The sequence below is a fragment of the Choloepus didactylus genome, chromosome 9 (assembly GCF_015220235.1).
Source record: "Choloepus didactylus isolate mChoDid1 chromosome 9, mChoDid1.pri, whole genome shotgun sequence".
Lineage (NCBI taxonomy): Eukaryota > Metazoa > Chordata > Mammalia > Pilosa > Megalonychidae > Choloepus > Choloepus didactylus.
Window position 1 is genome coordinate 68,232,289 of NC_051315.1, and position 23,893 is coordinate 68,256,181.

The window sequence follows — 23,893 nt, forward strand, 5'->3', positions numbered from 1 at the left end:
CTTCAGGCCGCGGTTCTTTGTTTTTAAAAGGAGGCCGTGAAGGTTTGTCAGGGCGGGCCCATGATCTGTGAGGCCTGAAGCCCATACTTTTTTTTTTTTTTTTTAATTTTTTTATTGCGGCACTGGGAGCTGTTCACTTTAAGAAAAATGTTTCAAAATTCCGAATTCAAAATTACTAGTGCAGCTCCCCCAGACTGGGCCGGATGCTAGAGACTACAGAGAGCAGCGGTGGGCGCTCCCAGTCCCGGAGCCCTGCTTTTAGGGGCACGCGGGATGTCCCGAGACCCCTTCTCTCTCGCCGGGGGGGCTCCGTTGTCTCTTGGATTTATTCGCGTCGCTGTGTTGTACCCTGAGTCAGCAGACCCAGCCAGCCATGTTAGGTGTAAGCGAATGCTTTTCTGTGGACTAGATTCCAATTAAACGCTGTTTCTGCAGACCTGAGTTATTGGTCTAGTGTTGTTTTCTTTGGACGCAACACCTTTAGTGGGGGTTAGATAACGACATTAGATATGTCGTTCCCCTCGGGGTTTACAGAAATTACTTGCAGAGATGACTCCCTGTGCTTACTCCGGTTCTGGAAGATGCTTTGCACAATGCTTTTCTTAAGGGACGTTATAAAAATCAGTTAATTTTTTTAGGTACTGCAAGCCCTGGATACCTGAAAGCAAATGAAAACGATGTCCAGAATCTAGCCACAAATTTATTTCCATTATTTGAGGCTTGAATTAAGTCTATTCTCTCCCCCCTCCTTTAGGTATGTATATCAATTATATCCACCAAAGTTGTAATTTAGTGAATATCTTATAAGCACCACATAGCCCCTATTTCAAAATATATTAATGTCCACATGACAATTACGGCAATACAGTATTTCAACACTCAGATATATTGTATCTAAAATTTATTTTTAGCAACAAAATTCCTTAAAAACAACCCCAAACCTCATGTAGCTCTGTTTAAGCTTGACTAACTGGAATAATGTTGAAATAAAAAGAAATACAGCAGGACCCCATTTCAAAGATGTAATCTATGTGCCTATGTAATATGGTTTATACAGTTATTTATATGTAACGTGGCTTTACATATTTAAAAGATCCACATAGAATTGTTCTCCTATTCTCTATGATTTTATATTTAATGTTAAATACTTGGTTTTGTAAGCATACAAGAAAGGAAATGAATGAAATGCTGAAACAATGAATAGTATACTATAAGAATTCAAAGCAGCACTTTTCTGTTGTCAAACCTGGCAAGGTGGACTTGGGAGGGAATTTGCTTTGGACTATGTCTATTGTAGATGGTAAAAAGGCTAGTGTTGGTGCCTATGCATTGTTTCCCTTAGGGCTAAATGTTTCCCTCAGAATTGACCCACTGCTACTGGCAAGCCCCTATTAATCAAGACCCTGATCAAGAACTTTGGTAATATTTTTTAATTATTAGTTGTCTGTGTGTATTTTAGTGGGTTAGTCTAACATTACAAATTAGACTTGCTTTTAGTGTATCATTTTACACCGTTGATCTATAATTCATTACCTGAGCACTCCAGGGGTAGCTGTGTTGTGAATTGTACACTGGTAACTAGTTAGTGAAGACCATGTTTTGTATTTTTAAAGAATATAATTATATTTAAAATCAAGCAAGGCTGATTTTCTTTGAAACTATGGATTCATTATCTGGGGGTTGAAGTTGATGACGTTTTGATATCATATTACTATGTTTGCGGCTGCCACCAGGAGCTTTGTCAAACAAGTTGGAGCTGGAGGGAGATTAGTTCCTGTTCCAAGCCTCAGTGAAGCTGACAAGTACCAACCACTAAGTCTGGTGGTAAAAAAGAAGCGATGCTTTCTGTTTCCTAGATATAAATTTACTTCAACACCATTTACACTGAAAGATATTCTCCTAGGAGACAGAGAAATTTCTGCTGGTAAGTTTAAATGTCTGTTTGGTAGTCAATACTCAGCTCTATCCTTGGTAACCTAAACATAGGTCATATATACTACTTACATTAGTAATATTAACACACATTTTCAATGATAAAGCAATTTTATTACAATAGTAGTAGTATTAAGATTAATAATGCTTGAAATTTATATAGTTTCATATCTGTTGGTTGAATACCTTTCAAAACTATAAATTACTGTGTAAATTGTAACCAACTCACTGCAGAATATGACATATTTCTTCATCTGTACAATGTATTATTTGGTCTACTACCTCACGTGGTCAGATGAGATATTGGAGATGAAAGTAACTTGCATTTATTTTTTACAATTTAGTTACTAGAACTAGTAAACTGAAAAATATTTTACAGGCTAGATCAGAAAATAACTGGAAGGTGACGTTTTGACAAGTTATTCCTTATAAATACTTGTGTTTTTTTCAACCACCCACTGGATCTTGATGCTTTAGAAATTCTGTTGGCTGAAAAGAGAATTCAAGTTCATTTTAAGGATTCTGGCTCTTTTTGTTGCCAAATTCATCAAATTGCTATTTTTAATCTTGGTTTGAAATGTTGCCTTTCTTGTTAACATTTGGGTGATTGAGTCTTGAATTGAAAATTAACCTGTTGCTATCTATAATTTACATTAAATGAATTCAGACATTAATATACTAATTTCCTTTTCTTCAAGGTATTTCTTCTTATCAATTACTGAATTATGAGGATGAATCAGATGTTTCACTTTATGGAAGACGAGGCAACCATATTGTGAATGATGTTGGGATTAATGTTACTGGATCAGATTCAATTGCAGTAAAAGCTTCATTTGGTATAGTAACAAAACATGAAGTGGAAGTATCAACATTACTCAAGGAAATTACTACACGGTCAGTTTAATAAACCTGAATATAGTTGGATATTTTCATTAAATATTTTAAATATATAAACCTCATTATAAAGCATTATAAAGTATATAAAATATACAGATATTTTAGTAGTGTAATTTGTTTGAAACACTACAAATTATATCCAAACTTTGGATAAGGGTCAATATCCAAAATAATTTGGCTTACAGAATTTTTAATTGTTCCACAAAATCACTTCAGCTCTGTTCACATTTGGCTAAATTATTAGATGGAAAGAATATAGGAATCTGCCTGCCACAAATATGCTAAGCGTTTCCCCTGTTACAGACTCCTATAATAAACATATTTTAAGAAAATAGAAAGGAAAGACAGATTATTAAATTTCTTTTGGGCATGCTTTCTGATTTGTTTTAAGCCTGCCTTGCTTTACTTTTGGTTGTGGTGAACCATGAATGAATAACACATGATAGCAAAAAATGTACTTGCTTCTTCATAATTAGATGTTACAGCTTCTTGTGAATGTCTCTTCTTTATTTTAGAAAAATTAATTTTGACCACAGCTTAATACGTCAGTCACGGAACTGCAGAAAGGCGGTATTGTGTGTGGTCATGGAAAGCATTCGCACCACGAGGCAGTGCTCTCTCTCTGTGCATGCTGGAATTCGTGGGGAAGCAATGCGGGTAAACCACACTTTTTAGGCCTCTCATACTAAGAAGTTGCAGTGGGAATTTAAAAAAAATTACTCAGTTTCCACAGGCACTTGTACTGCATGTATTTTGTCAAATGTCGCAATTTATTGGATTTTGCATAGTAATGGTTTTGTGTCAGAATATGAAAAAAAATCCAAGAAAACTTGAATTTTAAACATGTGTAATATAATGTGCATACTGGAGGCCCTCCTTTTATGTTTAAATGGTGTTTTAAAAATTAAAATTGAGTGTTTAAGTTGAATTCTCTGATTTTATTTTTAAGTGATGGAGTTTATACTATGAAATTTTAAAAGTTGAATTTATATTTTTATGTTAAATCAAAATAATTTTTTTAAAATAATATTGTTGATGGCCAAACATCTTTCATTCAATGTTAAAATCTTTTTTAAAAATCTTAGAAAATTATTTGTGTTTAACTTTCAGCCCAATTATGATATTGTTTGTCCCGGACATCCAGTGACACTTAATGATTTGATTGGTTTTAATAATACTAACAATTAGAAAGATAGGGTTCACTAATAATTTTTTCAAGTCTTTGCAAATTAAGGTTCTGTTCAGTAGCTGCATTCAGCTGCCCAACACATTTCTTGGGCACAAACTGAAACATTTGCTTGAAAATAAATTAGTGATTGCTTTGGAAAGATGCTGAAAGCTCTGGGGTTTTAGGACAGGAGGCAGGGTAGACTGAAAAGCTTTGGCTGTAGTACTTAAAAGCAGTTGGTTTCCAAGATTTGCAGTTGAAAGAAAAACAGCTTCTACTCCAGAAAGATTACTAAGTGTGGTAGCTCTAATACCATTGGATCCAGTGCCAAAGTAAATGAGAGGTGCTGAGGTGTTTCTTTTATAGAGATCATGAAACTCAGTTGGACTGCTTCAATCTCTGCTGTAAACAGTTTAATTGTTTACATGGAGAGGTTGGTTTCTTTCTTTTGATAGAATTGTAGGACATGTTTTCTTTTACAAAAAAAATCCTTGCATGCTATGCTCATTAATAATTTTAATTAATTAATTAATTTGTTTATTTTAGTTTCATTTTATGGATGAACAGAATCCCAAGGGAAGGGAAAAAGCTATTGTTTTTCCAGCACACACAACCATAGCTTTCAGTGTTTTTGAACTCTTCATTTACCTGGATGGTGCCTTTGGTGAGTGAACGATTTATGTGAAACACTGAAATGATTATACATATTTTTAATGCAATTTTATTGAAATGTATTCACACAGCATAAAAACCATCCAAAGTATACAATCACCGGTTTACAGTGTCATCACCTGGTTGTGCATACAGTCCCATGATCACATTTAGAACATGTTCATTATTCCAGAAAAGAAATAAAAAGAAAAAAGGAAACCCTTATCCTCCCATGTTCCTTATCCCCACATATTATTGACCCATAATGTTGGTGTGGTACATTTGTTTCTGTTGATGAGAGGGTATTAAAATATTACTGTTAACTATTGTCCTTAGTTTGCAATAGGTACATTTTTCCTCATATTCCCCTTTATTGTTAACTCTTTATAATAGTATTGTATATCTGCTCTAGTTCATGAAAGAACTTTTTTTATTTGTACAGTTAATCATAGACACTGTCTACCACAAGATTCACTATGTTATACATTCCTTATATTTTAACCTACAACTTTCCTTCTGGTGACATACATGACTCTAAACTTCCCCTTTCTACCATGCTCACACACCATGCAGCACTGTTAATCATTCTCACAATAACTTGCTACCATCACCTCTGTCCATTTCCAAACGTTTAAGATCACCCTAGTTAAACATTCTGCACGTGTTAAGCAACTGCTCCCCATTCTTTAGCCTCATTCTATATCCTGATAACGTATATTCTATATTTTGTGTCTGTGAGTTTACATATTATGATTAGTTTATATCAGTGAGATCATACAATATTTGTCCTTTTGTATCCAACTTGTTTCACTTAACATAATGTCCTCACGTTTCATCCATGTTGTCGAATGCTTCAGGACTTCATTCCATCTTAGTGCTGCATAATTGTCCATTGTATGTATGTATCACATTTTGTTCATCCATTCTTCTGTTGATGTACTGTAGGGTTGTTTCCATCTTTTACCAATTGTGAATAATGCCGCTATGAACATTGGTATGCAAATGTCTGTTCACGTCCCTGCTTTCAGATCATCCAAGTATATCCCAAGTAGTAGGATTGCTGGGTTGTAAGGCGACTCTTACACTTAGCTTCCTGAGGAACTGCCAAACTGTCCTCCACAGTGGCTGTACCATTTTACATTCCCACTGGCAGTGAATAAGTGTTTCAACTTCTCCACATCCTCTCCAACACTTGTAGTTGCCTGTTTGTTTAATAGTGGCCATTCTAGTAGTTATGAGATGGTATCTCATTGTGATTTGGATTTGCATTTCCCTAATAGCTAATGAAGCCTAGAATCTTTTCATGTGCCTCTTAGCCATCTGTATTTCCTCTTTGGAGAAATGTCTATTCATGTCTTTTCCCCGTTTTTAAATTGGGTTGTTTATCTTTTTATTGCTGAGTTGTAGGATTTCTTTATATATTCTGGATATTAGACCCTTGTCAGATATGTGGTTTCCAAATATTTTTTCCCATTGAGTCAGTTGCCTTTTTACCCTTTTGACAAAATCCTTTGAAGAACTGAAGTATTCGATTTTGAGGAGTTCTGATTTATTTTTTCGTTCGTTGCTTGTGCCTTTGGTTTAAAGTCTAAGAAACTACCACCTGTCACTAGATCTTGAAGAAGTTTCCCTACAGTTTCTTTTAGGAGTTTTATGGTACTGGTTCTTATGTTGATGTATTTGATTCATTTTGAGTTAATTTTTGAATAGGATATGAAATGGGGGTCCTATTTCATTGGTTGGTTATGGATATCCAGTTATCCCAACACCATTTTTGAAGAGAGTGTTCTTTCCCAGTTGAGTGGGTTTGGGAGCCTTATCAAAAATCAATTGACCATACATCTGAGGGTCCATTTCTGAGCTCTCAACTGGATTCCATTGATCAATATGTCTATCTTTATGCCAGTACCATGCTGTTTTGACCACTGTGACTTTATAATATGTGTTAAAGTCAGGAAGTGTGATACTTCCCACTTCATTCTTCTTTTTTAAGATGTTTTTGGTTATTCGAGGCCTCCTACGCTTCCAAATAAAATGGATAATTAGCTTCTCCATCTCTGCAAAGTAGTCTGTTCAAATTTTGATTGGTATTTCATTGAATATTTAGATCAATTTGTGTAGAATTGACATCTAATGACATTCAGCCTTCCAATTCATGAAAATGGAATGTTTTTCCATTTATTCTTTGATTTCTTTTAGCAATGTTTTGTAGTTTTCTGTGAAGAAGTCCTTTACATCCTTGGTTAGGTTTATTTCTAGATATTTGATTCTTTTAGGTGCTATTGTAAATGGAATCTTTTTTCTTGATTACCTCCTCAGATAGCTCATTAGTAGTGTATGGAAACACCATTGATTTTTGCTTGTTGATCTTGTATCCTGTCATTTTGCTGAACTTGCTTATTAGCTCAAGTAGCTTTGCTGTTGCTTTTTTCTGGATTTTCTAAATATAGGATCATGCCATCTGCAAATAGTGACAGTTTAACTTCTTCCTTTCCAATTTGGATGCCTTTTATTTCTTTTTCTTGCCTAATTGCTCTAGCTAGAACTTCTAGCACAATGTTGAATAGCATTGGTGGCACTGGGCATCCTTGTCTTGTTCCTGATTTTAGAAGGAAAGCTTTCAGTCTTTCACCATTGAGTATGATGTTAGCTGTGGGTTTTTCATATATGCCCTTTATTATGTTGTGGAAGTTTCCTTTGATTCCTACTTTTTGAAGTATGTTTTTTTTTTTAATTCATATTTATTGAGATATATTCATATACAATGCAGTCATACAAAACAAAACATACATTCTATTGTTTACCGTACCATTATATAGTTGTGCATTCATCACCAAAATTAATTTTTGACATTTTCATTACCACACACACAAAAATAATGAGAATAAAAATTAAAGTGAAAAAGTACAATTAAAGTAAAAAAGAACATTGGGTGCCTTTTTTTTTTTTTCTTTTCTTCCCCCATTTTTCTACTCATCCATCCATAAACGAGACAAAGGGGAGTATGGTCCATATGGCTTTCCCAATCACATTGTCAGCCCTCATAAGCTACATTTTTATACAATCATCTTCAAGATTCAGGGGTTCTGGGTTGTAGTTTGATAGTTTCAGGTATTTACTACTAGCTATTCCAATTCATTAGAACCTAAAAAGGGTTGTCTATATTGCGCATAGGAGTGCCCACCAGAGTGACCTCTCGGCTCCTTTTGGAATCTCTCTGCCACTGAAGCTTATTTCATTTCCTTTCACATCCCCCTTTTGGTCAAGAAGATGTTCTCCATGCCACAATGCCGGGTCCCGATTCCTCCCCGGGAGTCATATTCCACGTTGCCAGGGGGATTCACTCCCCTGGGTGTAAGATCCCACGTAGCAGGGAGGGCAGTGATTTCACCTGCCAAATTGGCTTAGCTAGAGAGAGAGGGCCACATCTGAGCAACAAAGAGGCATTCGGGAGGAGGCTCTTAGGCATGATTATAGGGAGGCCTAGCCTCTCTTTTGCAGCATCAGTCTTCCCAAGGGCAAGTCCTGTGGTAGAGGCCTCAGCCCATCAAACCACCAGTACGCTATGTCTGTGACCACATTAGCAACCATTGAGGTGGGGAAGTCCAACATCCCTGCATTCTCCACCAGCTCCTCAAGGGGGCTCTGTATATTTTTTTCATTTTTTTTTTTTTTTTTTAATTAACTCTTTTTTTTTAAATCAACTATATAAAAAAAAAAACAAAAACATACAATACAAAAAACATTTCAAAGAAACCATAACAAGGGAGTCCAACATGTTCCTGTTCTACCCCAAGAAAATAACCTAATATAGCAGCATTTCTGTGAACCTGTTCCTACCATACCCATCAGAAATTAACAAACCATAGTCATTCCTGGGTATTCCCAGAACGTTAAATTTACCCACGGTAGCTTATCTGTTCTTATTGGATTATCATTCCCTCTTCATTAATTGATCTATATCACTAGTTCCCCTACATTTTACATTATAAACCATTTATTTTAGGAGTGTGTTGTTTAACCTCCAGGTGTTTTGAATTTTGTAAGTCTCTGATGGTTATTGACTTCTAATTGTATTCCATTGTGGTCAGAGAATGTGCTTTGAATAATTTCAATTTTCTTAAATTTATTGAGGCTTGTTTTATGTCCCAGCATATGGCCTATTCTGGAGAAAGTTCCGTGATCACTAGGGAAGAATGTGTATTCTGGTGATTTGGGATGTAATGTTCTATATATGTCTGTTAAATCAAATTCATTTATCCTATTGTTTAGGTTTTCATTTTCCTTATTGGTCTTCTGTCTGGTTGATCTATCTATAGGAGAGAGTGATGTGTTGAAGTCTCCCACAATTATTGTGGACACATCCATTGCTTGCTTTAGTTTTGCCAGTGTTTCTCTCATGTATTTTGTGGCACCATGACTGGGTGCATAATCATTTGTCATTGTTATTTCTTCTTGTTGAATTGCCCCTTTTATTAGTATGTAGTGGCTTTCTTTGTCTCTCATAACATCCTTGCATTTAAAGTCTATTTTATTGGAGATTAGTATTGCTACTCCTGCTTTCTTTTCACTGTAGCTTACATGAAATGTTTTTCCATCCTTTCACTTTCGATTTCTTTGTGTCCCTATGTCTAAGATGAGTCTCTTGTATGCAGCATATTGGTGGTTCATATTTTTTGATCCATTCTGCCAGTCTGTATCTTTTATGTGGGGAGTTTAATCCATTTACATTCAACGTTATTATTGTGAAGGCATTTCTTGAATTGGCCATCCTATCCTTTGGTTTATGTTTGTCAGATATATTTATTCCCTCTCTCTCTTATTGTCCTGTAATGAACCAATATTGTATCTCTTTAGTACTGAACCTTTCTCCATATCTCTCTCTCCTTTCTTTGTTTCTCTGTTGGTAAGGCTCCCTTTAGTATCTGAAGTAGGGCAGAAATTTTATTAGCAAAATCTCTCAGCATTTGTTTGTGAAAAATTTAAGCTCTCCCTCAAATTTGAAGGGGAGCTTTGATGGATGAAGTGTTCTTGGTTGGAAATTTTTCTCTCTCAGAATTTTAAATATGTCATGCCACTGCCTTCTCGCCTCCATGGTGGCTGCTGGGTAGTCACTACTTAGTCTTATGTTGTTTCTTTTGTATGTGGTGGATTGCTTTTATCTTGCTGCTGAAATTTCAGAACTTGCTCCTTCTCTTCAGTATTTGACAGTCTGATCAGAATATGTCTCGGAGTGGGTTTATTTGGATTTATTCTATTTGGAGTTCGCTGGGCATTTATGCTTTGTGTATTTATATTGTGTAGAAGGTTTGGGAAGTTTTCCCCAACAATTTCTTTGAATACTCTTTCTAGACTTTTACCCTTCTCTTCCCCTCTGGGACACCAATGAGTCTTATATTTGGACATTTAATTTTATTTATCTTATCCCTGAGGTCCATTTCGATTTTTTTTCAATTTTTTTCCCCATTCTTTCTCTTGTTATTTCATTTTCTGTTCTGTGGCCCTTGAGGTCACTGATCCATTGTTCAGCTTCCTCTAGTCTTGTACTATGAGTATCCAGAATCTTTTTAATTTGGTCAACAGTTTCTTTTATTTCCATAAGATCATCTATTTTTTTTAATTTACTCTTGCAATTTCTTGTTTATGCTCTTCTAGGGTCTTCTTAATGTCCTTTATATCCTGTGCCGTGCTCTTCTTCAAGTCCTTTATATCCTGTGCCATGCTTTCATTGTTTGTCTTTAGTTCTTTGATTAATTGCTCCAACTACTGTGTCTCTTCTGATCTTTTGATTTGGGTGTTTGGGTTTGGGTTATCTATATCATCTGGTTTTTTCATAGGCTTTAAAATTTTCTGTTGTTTTTGGCCTCTTGGCATTTGCTTTACTTGATAGGTTTCTTTTAGGATATGTAGGATTATTCAAAGTCTAATCTCTAATTTGTCAGTTCTACAGCTTGGTGGTGTACACTTTCTCTAACCAGCAGATGGCATCCGCAAGTCACCTATTCCCCTCAAGTCAGTTCTCTCCAACTTTGTCTTTGTGGTGTGTGGGGGTCTGATTCTTGTGGGGTCCAATTGGTGCACCAAGGTTGAATGTATTTTTGGTGCTGTCCACCCTGAATGTGGGGCGTGTGTCTGAGCAGTTAGGGAGGGAGGGCAGCTTTAATAATCAAACCTCCCAGGTGTTCCTGGAGATTTAAGGCTGTTGCAAGAGTCTAAACCTTCAGTTCAGTCTCGCCACAGATTGTCTCTGCCGCTGACTCACAAGTCCTTGGTATTGGCATAGGATCCCTGGGATTTCCTAGTGGTTCTTTCTTCTAAGCCATGCCCTTCTGGGGCCTCTCCTGAGGGAAGGTTGTGCTACGTCAAAAGTGTGCTCCGGAATTACAGTGCGCGGTGCGGCGACCGAGCGGGGCCGACGGCACGGCGGGGCGTGGCGGAGCTGGCGGCGCGGTCTTCCAGCGGCCTGAGGAGGCTGTGCGTTTAGAGATGCCTCGCAGTGGCCGCGCTCGCGGCCCGAAGAACACTACAGAGAGGCGGAGCAAGATGGCGGAGTGGTGAGGAGCAGAATTTCGTCTCTCCCGTAGAGCAGCTGGCAGTTACCCAAGAACTATATGAAACAGTGTTTTCGGGATCTCCAGTAACCAGTCACACATTGGACACAAGTTTGGAATTGGAGGAAAAGCGGAGATCGCAGCGAACATTGCTGACCAAGGAATCTACCTGGAGAGGCCCCAAAGAGGAGAGACGAGAAGGGAATAGTGCCCCTGAGAGACAACTGGAATTCTTAGGATTGGGAGAGTGGAGGGAGGCCCAGCTCAACTGGCAGTCCTCCTTCTGGGAATTCAGACCCCAGGGGCTGGAATTCAGATTCCAGCTTCAGTCAGCCACGCCCCTGACAGGATCAGAGTAACCAGGAGAACTAAAGGCTCCATACCTCCTTACACCGGTGGGGGAGCTGCGGGCTGGCCAGCGCCACCTGCTGGACAGGAGAGGAAAAGCACCAATTCTAAAGGCCTCATAGGAGGGTCTCATTCTCAGGAAAACTCCATACCCTCCCAATGAGACCTGGGCCTCACTAGACTGGGAAAATCTGACTAGGGTCGACCATATCTGAGGAGACCCACTCACAAAAAGGTTACATAGAGGCAGAGCAAGAAACAGAAAAAACAAGAGGGGAAAAATTCTGATCAACTAAATAGAACCTAAGTTAGAGGTCTAGAATAAGTTGAACTGAATAACAAAGGCCAGAAAACAAAGCCAACCAACAAGAAAACCACTAAGTAAAAGACAGAAAACAAGCTCCAAAATAAACTAATCAAGAGAATCAGATGCCTAGACAACTTAAGATAACAAGCCATACCAGGAAACACGAAAACATGGACCAGCCAAAGGAACAAACTAATAGCTCAGCTGAGACACAGGAGTGGAGGCAACTAATGCTAAATAAATTTGATGAAATGAAGGAAGATATAGCAAAAGAGCTGAAGGATATAAAGAAGACACTGGCTGACCATAAAGAAGAATTCATAAACTTAAAAAAACAAATGGCAGAACTCATGGGAATGAAGGCCACAATGGAGGAGATGAAAAACACAGTGGAGGGACACAACAGTAGATTTGAACAGGCAGAAGAAAGGATCAGTGAACTGGAAGACAGGTCATTCGAATTCATACACACAAAAGAACAGATGGTGAAAAAAAATGGAAAAATATGAGCAGGGTCTTAGGGAGCTGAGTGACAACATGAAACGCACAAATATACATGTTATGGGTATCCCAGAAGGAGAAGAGAGGGGAAAGGGGGCAGAAAGAGTAATAGAAGAAATATTCACTGAAAATTTCCTAACTCTTATAAAAGACAGAAAATTAGAGATTCAAGAAGTACAACGTACCCCAAATAGAATAGATCCCAGTAGACCTACTCCAAGACACTTACTGGTCAGATTGTCCAATGTCAAAGACAAAGAGAGGATTCTGAAAGCAGCAAGAGAAACGCAATCCATCACGTACAAGGGAAAGTCAATAAGACTATGTACAGATTTCTCTGCAGAAACCATGGAGGCAAGAAGACAGTGGCATGATATATTTAAGATACTGAAAGAGAAAAACTGCCAACCAAGAATTCTATATCCAGCAAAACTTTCCTTCAAAAATGAGGGAGAGATTAAAACATTTTCAGACAAACAGACACTGAGAGAGTTTGTGAATAAGAGACCGGCACTACAAGAAATACTAAAGGGAGTGCTACAGGCTGATAGGAAAAGACAGGAGAGAGAGAGTTGGAGAAGAGTGCAGAAATGAAGATTATCAGGAAAGGTAAAAGGAGAGGAAAAAATAAGATATGACATATAAATTCCAAAAAACAAAATGGTAGTAGAAAGTACTGCCCTTACAGTAATAACACTAAATGTAAATGGATTAAACTCCCCAATAAAAAGACACAGACTGGCAGAATGGATTAAAAAACAGGACCCATCTATATGCTGTCTACAAGAAACTCACTTTAGACACAAGGACAAACATAGACTGAAAGTGAAAGGTTGGAAAAAGATATTTCATGCAAACAACAACCAGAAAAAAGCGGGAGTAGCTATATTAATATCAGACAAGTTAGACTTCAAAAGCAAAACAATTAAAACAGACAAAGAAGGACACTATATATTAATAAAAGGGTCAATTCATCAAGAAAACATAACAGTCATAAATATTTATGCACCAAACCAGAATTCCCCAAAATTCATGAGGCAAACACTGCAATCACTGAAAGGAGAAATAGATACCTCTACAATAATAGTTGGAGACTTCAATACACCACTCTCATCAATGGATAGAACATCTAGACAGAGGATCACTAAACAAACAGAGATGTTGAATTGTATGATAAATGAACTAGACTTGACAGACATTTATAGAACACTACATCCAACAACAGCAGGATACACTTTTTCTCAAGTGCTCATGGAACATTCTCTAGGATATCCCACATGTTGGGTCACAAAGCAAGTCTCAACAAATTTAAAAATATTGATATTATACAAAACACTTTCTCAGACCACAATGGAATGAAGTTGGAAATAAATAAAAGGCAGAAGGTCAGAAAATTCACAAACATATGGAGGCTAAACAACACCCTCTTAGAAAACCAGTGGGTAAAGGAAGAAGTTACAAGAGAAATTAGTAAATACCTTGAGGCAAATGACAATGAAAACACAACTTATCAAAACTTATGGGATGCAGCAAAGGCGGTGCTGAGAGGGAAATTTATTGCCCTGAATGCCTATATTAAAAGAGAAGAGAGAGCAAAAATTGAAGAGTTAACTGCTGACTTGGAGGAATTAGAGAAAGAACAGCAAACTAACCCCAAAGCAAGCAGAAGGGAAGAAATAACAAAGATTAGAGCAGAAATAAATGCAATTGAGAACAGGAAAACAATAGAGAGAATCAGCAAAACCAGAAGTTGGTTCTTTGAGAAAATCAATAAAATCGATGGACCACTGGCTAGGCTAACAAAAAAAAAGAGAGAGCATATGCAAATAAATGCAATCAGAAACGGGAAAGGAAATATAACTACTGACCCTGCAGAAATTAAGGAGATAATGAGAAGATACTATGAGCAACTATATGCTAATAAACTAGACAACTTAAATGAAATGGACAACTTCCTAGAAAAGCATAAACAACCAACATTAACTCAAGTAGAAATAGATGACCTCAACAAACCAATCACAAGTAAAGAGATTGAGTCAGTCATCAAAAAGCTCCCAAAAAGGAAAAGCCCAGGACCAGATGGTTTCACATGTGAATTCTACCAAGCATTCAAGAACGAATTAGTACCAATCCTGCTCAATCTCTTCAAAAAAATTGAAGAAGAGGGAAAGCTACCTAACTCTTTCTATGAAGCCATCATCACCCTAATACCAAAACAGGCAAAGATACTACAAAAAAAGAAAATTATAGACCAATTTCTTTAATGAATATAGATGCAAAAATCCTCAACAAAATACTCGCAAATCGAATCCAGCAGCACATTAAAAGAATTATACACCACGACCAGGTGGGATTTATTCCAGGTATGCAAGGCTGGTTCAACACAAGAAAATCAATTAATGTAATACACCACATCAATAAACCAAAGCAGAAGAACCACATGATCATCTCGATTGATGCAGAAAAGGCATGTGACAAAATTCAACATCCTTTCCTGATGAAAACACTTCAAAGGATAGGAATAGAAGGGAACTTTTTCAATATGATAAAGGCAATATATGAAAAACCCACAGCTAACATCACACTCAATGGGGAGAGACTGAAAGCTTTTCCTCTAAGATCAGGAACAAGACAGGGATGCCCACTAACACCATTGCTTTTCAACATTGTGATGGAAGTTCTAGCTAGAGCAATTAGGCAAGAAAAAGAAATGAAAGGCATCCAAATTGGAGAGGAAGAAGTAAAACTTTCACTATTTGCAGATGACATGATTCTATATGTAGGAAATCCAGAAAAATCTACAGCAAAGCTACTAGAACTAGTCAATGAATACAGCAAAGTAGCAGGCTACAAGATCAACACGCAAAAATCTGTAGTGTTTCTATACACAAGTAATGTGCAACAAGAGGAGGAAATCAAGAAAAAAATCCCATTTACAATAGCAACCAAAAGAATCAAGTATTTAGGAATAAACTTAACCAAGGACACAAAAGACCTTTACATAGAAAACTATAAGAAACTGCTAAAAGAAATTGAACAAGACCTGAAAAAATGGAAGAACATACCATGTTCATGGATTGGAAGACTAAATATAGTTAAGATGGCAATTTTACCTAAACTGATTTACAGATTCAATGCAATACCAATTCAAATCCCAACAACTTACTTTACAGAAATAGAAAAACCAATAACTAAATTTATTTGGAAGGGTAAGATGCCCTGAATAGCCAAAAATGTCTTGAGAAAGAGGAGTGAAGTGGGAGGTCTCACACTACCTGCCTTTGAAGCATATTACAAAGCTACAGTGCTCAAAACAGCATGGTACTGGCATAAGGACAGATATACTGATCAATGGAATCGAATTGAGTGTTCAGAAGTAGACCCTCACATCTATGGACAACTGATCTTTGATAAGGCAGTGAAGCTGAAGCAACTGGGAAAGAGCAGCCTGTTCAATAAATGGTGTTTGGAGAACTGGATATCCATTTCCAAAAGAATGAAAGAGGATGTCCATCTCACACCTTATACCAAAATTAACTCAAAGTGGATCAAAGACCTAAACATTAGCACCAAGAGCATAAAACTCTTAGAAGAAAATGTAGGGCAATATCTTAAAGATCTTGTGAAAGGAGGTGGTTTCTTAGACCTCACACCCAAGGCACGAGCAACCAAAGAACAAATAGACAAATGGGATCTCCTCAAAATTAAACACTTTTGTACATCAAAGGACTTTGTCAGAAAAGTCAAAAGGCAAGCTACACAATGGGAGATGATATTTGGAAACACATATCAGATAAGGGTTTAATATCCCGAATATATAAAGGAATCCTGCATCTCAATAACAGAAAGACAAACAATCCAATTAAAAAATGGGCAAAAGACATGAACAGACATTTTTCTGAAGAGGAAATACAAATGGCTCAAAAGCATATGAAAAAATGCTCAACTTCACTGGCTATTAAGGAAATGCAAATCAAAACCACAATGAGATATCATCTCACACCTACCAGAATGACCATTATCCAAAAAACAGAAAATGACAAGTGCTGGAGAGGATGTGGAGAAAGAGGCACACTTATTCATTGTTGGTGGGAATGTAGAATGGTGCAACCACTCTGGAAGACAGTATGGAGGTTCCTCAGGAAGCTAAATATAGATTTGCCATATGACCCAGCTATTCCATTGCTGGGTATATACTCAGAGGAACTGAAACTTAAGACACAAACAGACATTTGTAAACCAATGTTTATTGCAGCATTATTCACAATTGCCAAGAGATGGAAACAGCCCAAATGCCCATCAAAGGACGAGTGGATAAACAAACTGTGGTATATACACATGATGGAATATTATGCAGCTGTAAGACAGAACAAAGACATGGATCATGTAATAATGTGGATGAACCTTGAGGACATTATGTTGAGTGAAGTTAGCCAGAAACAAAAGGACAGATTCTGTATGGTCTCACTAATATGAACAGACATTAATGAACAAACTTTGGGAGTTAAAAGCTGACAACACAGGCGACCAGGAGATAGAAAGAGGGCAGAGATCAGCCGTTTGATGCTGAAGGACTACAGAATGTTTAGGATTGATTGCATAGATCCAGAAATAGGTAGCATAATACTGTGTGATGTTAGCACAGTATTGTAAGTACACTGAACAAAGATGTCTGTGAGTAAAGCTGAAAGAGGTGGGCTAGGAGAATGTATGACACCAGAGGTAAAGATAGATGATAAAGACTGGGACTGTATAACGTGTCAAAGTGGCAAAAACTGGAGTGGCCAATGACTGTTACTAAATATACAAATATAAAAATGTTTTTGCATGTGGGGAAAAAAAAAAAAAAGTGTGCTCCGTCCTTCAAGGGAAGTTCTGGGCTGCCGGGCCGTGTAGGGGCATTCCCAGCCTGCTGTAAGGATGACTGTATGGGGCGTGTTAATTTCCCCATTTTTGCACAGCTCCACCTTCCCTGCTCCGGGACAGTTAGCTGTGGCTGCATGAAAGGCTATTGTCCATGCCTGATACGTGGAGTGTGTGCGTGATGCTGGAAACACTTCCTGTCATACTGGGTTTTTTGGTGCGGCTTTGGGCTGTGGTGCCGGGGCCAGGCAGGAGTGTTTCCAGCCTGCCGGGAAAATGGCTGCAAGGGGTGTGATTATTTTCTCCTTTTGGCTCACCTCTGCCTTCCTCGCTCCAAGACAGTTAGCAGCAGGTATGCGAAAGGCTATCTTCCACTCCAAATATTGAGGTGTACCCACAGCCTGTTTCTGCCACGCTTCACTGTGGAGTTCTCACTGCCGTATCTGCAGCCGCTTTTGGGTTTTTTAAAAAAGAATTAGTCCATCTCCAAATGCCAACACACAGTTTCCCCACACCACAGTGTGGCTGCAGGATATTCAGCAGGCTTACTCACTTGTTTCAGAACGCGGACTCCCGGTTTCACCAAGTGCATGGTGTCTATGAATTTAGCAGACCTTGTCCAGCTGGAGCATCACTGGAACTGGTGTTCTGGGTCACTTTCTGGCTTTTATCTAATATTTTTAATGGAGGTGTTTTTTTGCCCTGTCTCTCCTAGCTGCCATCTTAGGTTCTCTGAAGTGTTTTTATCATGAAAGGATGCTGAATTTTGTCAAATGCCTTTTTCTGTGCTAGCTGAGATGATGATGTAGTTTTTCTGTTTTAATTTGTTAATGTAGTGTATTACATTTATTGATTTTCTTGCGTTGACCCACCCCCCTTGCATACTTGGTCATATTGGTGTATAATTCTTTTAATATGCTGTTGGATTTAATTTGCTAGTATTTTGTTGAGGGTTTTTGCATCTGTATTCATTAGAGAGATTGATCTGAAGTTTCCTTTTCTTGTAGTATCTTTATCCGACTTTGGTATTTGGTTGGCTTCATAAAATGAGTTAGGTAGTGTTCCCTCTTCTTCAGGTTTTTGGAAGAGTTTGAGCAGGAACGGTGTTAATTCTTCTTGGAATGCTTGGTAAAACTTGCCTGTGAAGCTGTCTGGTCCTGGGCTTTTCTTTGTTTGTAGGTGTTTGGTGACTGATTTGATCTATTTACTTGTGATTGGTTTGTTGAGGTCTTCTGTTTTTTCCCAAGTCAGTGTAGGTTGTTTGTGTATTTGCAGGATGTTGTCCATTTCATCTAAGTTGTCTAGCTTGTTGGCATACAGTTGTTCATAGTAACCACTTATGATCCTCTATTTCTTCAGGACCTGTAGTAATGCCTTCCCTCTTGTTTCTGATTTTATTTGCAGCTTCTCTCTTTTTGTCTGTGTCAGTCTAGCTAAGGATCTGTCAATTTTATTGATCTTCTCAAAGAACCAACTTTTAGTTTTAGGTTTTATGGATTCTATCATTTTTTTTCTCTATTTCATTAATTTCATTTATTTCTTTCCTTCTGCTTGCTTTGGAATTAGTTTGCTGTTCTTTTTCCAGTTTCTCCAGTTCAGTTAGGTTGTTGATTTTGGCTCTTTCCTCCTTTTTAATGTAGGTGTTTAGAGCTATAAATTTCCCTCTCAGCACTGCCTTTGCTCTGTCTTGTAAGTTTTTTTTTTAATTAATTTTTATTGAGATTGTTCAGATACCATACAACTATTCAAAGATCCAAAGTGTATGATCAATTGCCCATGGCACCGACATATAGCTGTGCATCCATCAACACAATTAATTTTTTTTTCAATTTTTAGAACATTTTCACTACTCCAGAAAAGAAAAGAGGAGAAAAAAAAAAGGAAATTCAGATCCTCCCATACCCCTAACCATGCCCCCCCTCCATTATTGATTCATAGTTTTGGTATAGTACATTTGTTACTGTTGATGAAGGAATGTTAAAATACTACTAACTGTAGTATATAGTTTGCAATAGGTATATATGTTTTTTCCCTATATGCCTCTCTGGTGTTAACTTCTAGTTATAGTGACATACATTTGTTCTAGTTCATGAGAGAGATTTCTAATATTCGTATAGTTAATCACGGACATTGTCCACCACAAGATTCACTGTTTTATATATTCCCATCTTTTAACCTCCAACTTTCCTTCTGGTGACATGCGTGACTCTGAGCTTACCCTTTCCACCACCTTCACACACCTTTTAGCACTGTTAGTTATTCTTGTAACAATGTACCATCACCTCTGTCCATTTCCAAACATTTAAGTTCACCCTAGTTGAACATTCTGCTCATAATAAGCAACCACTCCCCATGCTTTAGCCTCATTTCTATATCCTGGTAACTTATATTTCATGTCTATGAGTTTACATATTATAATTAGTTCATATCAGTGAGACCCTGCAATATTTGCCTTTATTTGTCTGTCTTATTTCACTCAATATAGTGCCCTCAAGATTTCTTCATCAAGCCATTTCTTTTAAGATGATTTTGTTCACACACTATACATTCCGTCCTAAGTAAACAATTGTTGGTTCCCCTTGTAGTCACGTATTTATGTATTGAGCACAATCACCACTCTCTAGGACATCTCCATTTGTTCCACAAAAATGGAGGAAGAGTCAAAGAAGGCAGAGAGGCAAAAGAAAAAAAAAAGAGAGAGAAACAAACAAATAAAGAAAACAAAACATGATAGCTAGAAAGCGACAAAAGGAAAAATAGCATTAACCTAAAGTAGAATAAAAGAGTCAGACAACATCACCAATGCCAGGAGTCCCATACCCTTCCCCTATTCTGTCCCCCCCCCCATATGCATTTAGCTTTGGTATATTGCCTTCGTTACATTAAAGGAAGGATAATACAATGTTTCTGTTAATTATAGCCTCTAGTTTGCATTGATTGTATTTTCCCCCCAACCCACCCTATTTTTAACACCTTGCAATGTTGGCATTCATTTTTTCTACCTCATGTAAAAACATATTTGTACCTTTTATTACAAAAAGCACCCTAGGTTTCACTGAGTTATACAGTCCCAGTCTTTATTGTTTGTCTTTTGTTCTGGTGTCCCACATGGTCCCAGCCTTCCTCTTTCAACCATATTCACAGTCATCTTTGTTCAGTGTACTTACATTGCTGTGCTACTATCTCCCAAAATCGTTTTCCAAACCTCTCACTCCTGTCTTTTCCTTTCTGTCTGCAGTGCTTCCTTTAGTGTTTCCTGTAGAGCAGGTATCTTGTTCACAAACTCTGTCATTGTCTATTTGTCAGAGAATATTTTAAGCTCTTCCTCATATCTGAAGGATGGTCTTACCAGATACAGGATTCTTGGTTGGTGGTTTTTCTCTTTCCGTATCTTAAATATATCACCCCACTTCCTTTTTGCCTCCATGGTTTCTATTGAGAAATCCACACATAGTCTTATCAAGCTTCCTTTGTATGTGATAGATCGCTTTTCTCTTGCTGCTTTCAGGATTCTCTCTTTATCTTTGACATTTGATAATCTGATGAGTAAGTGTCTTGGAGTAGGTCTATTTGGATCTATTCTGTTTGGGGTACGTTGTGCTTATTGGAGCCATAATTTTATGTCTTTCATAAGAGATGGGAAATTTTCATTGATTAGTTCCTCTGTTATTGCTTCTGCCCCTTTCCCCTTCTCTTCTCCTTCTGGGACACCAATGACACATACATTCTTGGTTTTCATTTTGTCCTTAAGTTCCCAGAGAAGTTGCTCGTATTTTTCCATTCTTTTCTCTATCTGTTCTTCTGTGTGTAGGCTATCAGGTGCCTTGTTCTCCAGTTCCTGAGTGTTTTCTTCTGCCTCTTGAGATCTGCTTTTGTATGTTTCCATTGTGTCTTTCATCTCTTGTGTTGTGCCTTTCATTTCTATAGATTCTGCCAGTTGGTTTTTCGAACTTTAAATTCCTACCTTGTGTACGTCCTGTGTTTTCATTATATGGTTTAGCTCTTTTGCCATATCTTCCCTAAACTTTTTGAATTGACTTATTATCAGTTGTTTAAATTCCTGTATCTCAGTTGAAGTGTAAGTTTATTCCTTTGGGCCATAACTTCATTTTTCTTAGTGTAGGTTGTAGTTTTCTGTTGTCTAGGCATGGTTTCCTTGGTTACCCCGATCAGGCTTTCCCAGACCAGAACAGGCTCAGGTCCCAGAAGGAAGAAATATTCAGTATCTGGTTTCCATGAGGGTGTGTCTTAGAAAATTGGTACATCTGTGATGTCTCAGGTCACTGTGCTTTTCTGCCCAGCAGGTGGCACCTGTTAGCCTGTAACTCCAGTCTTGGGTAAGGAGATCTGGCCCATGGCTGTTTTCCCCCAGGCTCTGGGCTCTGGTTCTGAACGGAGGGTGGGTAGTAGAGCTGGGCCCCACCCCTTTCCTCTTAGAGAAGATAGACCCCCTAGGGGGAGGTCATTAGCATTTCAGTGGTCTCTCTCTGCTTGTGCTATCTCCACCCTTGTCTGGGTCAGAGCACTGGGAACTGAAAGTGGCTGAGGCTCTCTCCATTGAGCCAAAAAAAAAACAGGAAGTCCCCTTCAGAGCTGGTCTGCGGCAACCCTCCAGTTCTCCAAGGTCAGTCATCACCCAAAGCCTCTCTATGCTGCCATCTTATATCCTCTCCCTATCTCATAAGTTTTGATACGTTGTATTCTTGTTTTCATTCATCTCAAGATATTTACTGATTTCTTTTGCAATTTTTTCTTTGACCCACTGATTGTTTAAGAGCGTGTTGTTTAACCTCCATATATTAGTATATTTTCCAGTTCTCCATTTGTTATTGATTTCCAGCTTCATTCCATTATGTTCAGAGGAAGTACTTTGTATAATTTGAATCTTTAAAAATTTTTAAGACTTGTTTTGTGTCCCAGCATATGGCCTACCCTTGAGAAAGTTCCACAAGCACTTGAGAAGAATGTGTATCCTGCTGTTTTGTCATACAGTGTTCTATTTATGTCTGTTAAGTCTAGTTCATTTATGATATTATTTATGTTCTCTGTTTCTTTATTGATCTTCTGTTTAGTTGTTCTATCTATTGGAGACAGTGTTGTGTTGAAGTCTCCTACTATAATGGTAGAGTCATCTGTTACTCTCCTCATTTTTGCCAGTGTTTGCCTCATGTGCTTTGGGGCACCTTGATTAGCAGCATAGATTATTTATGATTGTTATTTCTTCTTGTTGAATTCCCCCTTTTATTACTATATAGTGTCCTTCTTCATCTCATAACATTTTTTGCATTTAAAGCTTGTTTTGTCTGATATTAATATGGCTAACATTCAAAGTTATTACTGTAAAGGCAGTTCTTGATTCAGCCATCTTATCCTTTGGTTTTTATTTGTCAGATCTATTTCTCTCTCTCTCTCTTTTTATCTTTTAAGTTACCTTTACTATTATTCTTCAATCCTGTACTCTCCTCTAGACGTCTCTCTCCTGTCTTTTCTTTTCATATGGCAGGACTCCCTGTAATAGTTCTTGTAGGGCCATTCTCCTATTAATACACTCTCTTAGTTTCTGTTTATCTGTGAATATTTGAAACTGTCCCTCATTTTTGAAGGACAGCTTTGCTGCATAGAGAATTCTTGCCTGGCAATTTTTCTCTTTCAGTGTCTTAAATATATCATACCACTGCCTTCTCACCTCCATGGTGTCTGATGAGCAATAAGCACTTAGTCTTATTTGTCTTCTCTTTTATGTGGTGAATTGCTTTTCTCTTGCTGCTTTCAGAATTTTCTACCTCTCTCGGCATTTTACTGTCTGATTACTATGTGTCTTTGGAGTAGGTCTGTTTGGATTTATTCTGTTTGGGGTACGTTGGGCTTCTTGGATTTGCGTATTTATATCTTTTATAAGGGTAGGGAACTTTTCAGCCATTATTTCTTCAAATATTCTTCCTGGTCCTTTTCCCTTCTCTTCTCCATCATGGGTGAGAGACACCTATGGTGCATATATTTGTTTACTTTGTGTTGTCAATTATTTCCCTGAGATCCTGCTCATATTTTTTTCCATTTTTTCCTCCATTTGTTCTTTTGTCTCTTCAAATTTGATTGATCTGTCTTCTAGCTTGCTGATTCTTTCTTTTGCCTCTTCAGATTTTCTGTTGTGTGTCTGCAGAATATTTTAAATTTCATCTACTGTGTCTTTTATTTTCATAAAATCTCTTATTTTGCTATGTATTCTTTCACATTTTTCTTTATGCTCTTCCAGTGTCTTCATAATATCCTTATCTCTTTATACACATTTTTCCTTCATTTCTTTGATTTGATTCAGATTTGTTTGCACATTTTTTATTAGTTTTCCAGATTCTGTATCTCTGACTTTTTGATCTGTTCCTTCGATTGGGCCATTTCTTCTTGAATTTTTAGTATGCCTTATGATTTTTTATTGATATCTGGTCATCTGATTATCTTGATGCATCTAATATGAAGGTCAGTTTCTGTCTCTTGTCTAAGGTTTAGTTGTTGCCTGAGTTTGTATTAGGGCACTGCTTTGACAGTTGGGCTGTCTCTATTTCTCAGCCAAAACAAGGCCAGGTACCCATGCAGTGGGTGTAGACAGCTCCAGTGGGCCTGGTTTAGGGTTTGGAGAGGCTCCGAAAACCCTTGCAGTTCCCCTGCACTTGCCGGCCT

General features: G+C 37.6%; 1 protein-coding gene across 3 annotated transcripts in view; it reads left to right on the plus strand.

Annotated features, from left to right (window-relative positions):
* Positions 1-23,893, plus strand: part of PJVK (pejvakin) — a 65,908-nt gene that overhangs the window by 279 nt on the left and 41,736 nt on the right. Inside the window, exons 1-7 of one of the 3 annotated variants that reach the window (XM_037849314.1) lie at positions 67-382; positions 639-754; positions 1,343-1,419; positions 1,734-1,924; positions 2,631-2,826; positions 3,345-3,486; positions 4,544-4,661. In XM_037849314.1, the coding sequence (XP_037705242.1) occupies positions 1,349-1,419; positions 1,734-1,924; positions 2,631-2,826; positions 3,345-3,486; positions 4,544-4,661 (718 nt within the window). In that variant the 5' untranslated portion in view covers positions 67-382; positions 639-754; positions 1,343-1,348. Of the gene's footprint in view, positions 1-66; positions 383-638; positions 755-1,342; positions 1,420-1,733; positions 1,925-2,630; positions 2,827-3,344; positions 3,487-4,543; positions 4,662-23,893 lie in introns of those variants that run through there. The other 2 variants (XM_037849313.1, XM_037849315.1) reach the window with 2 other exon arrangements.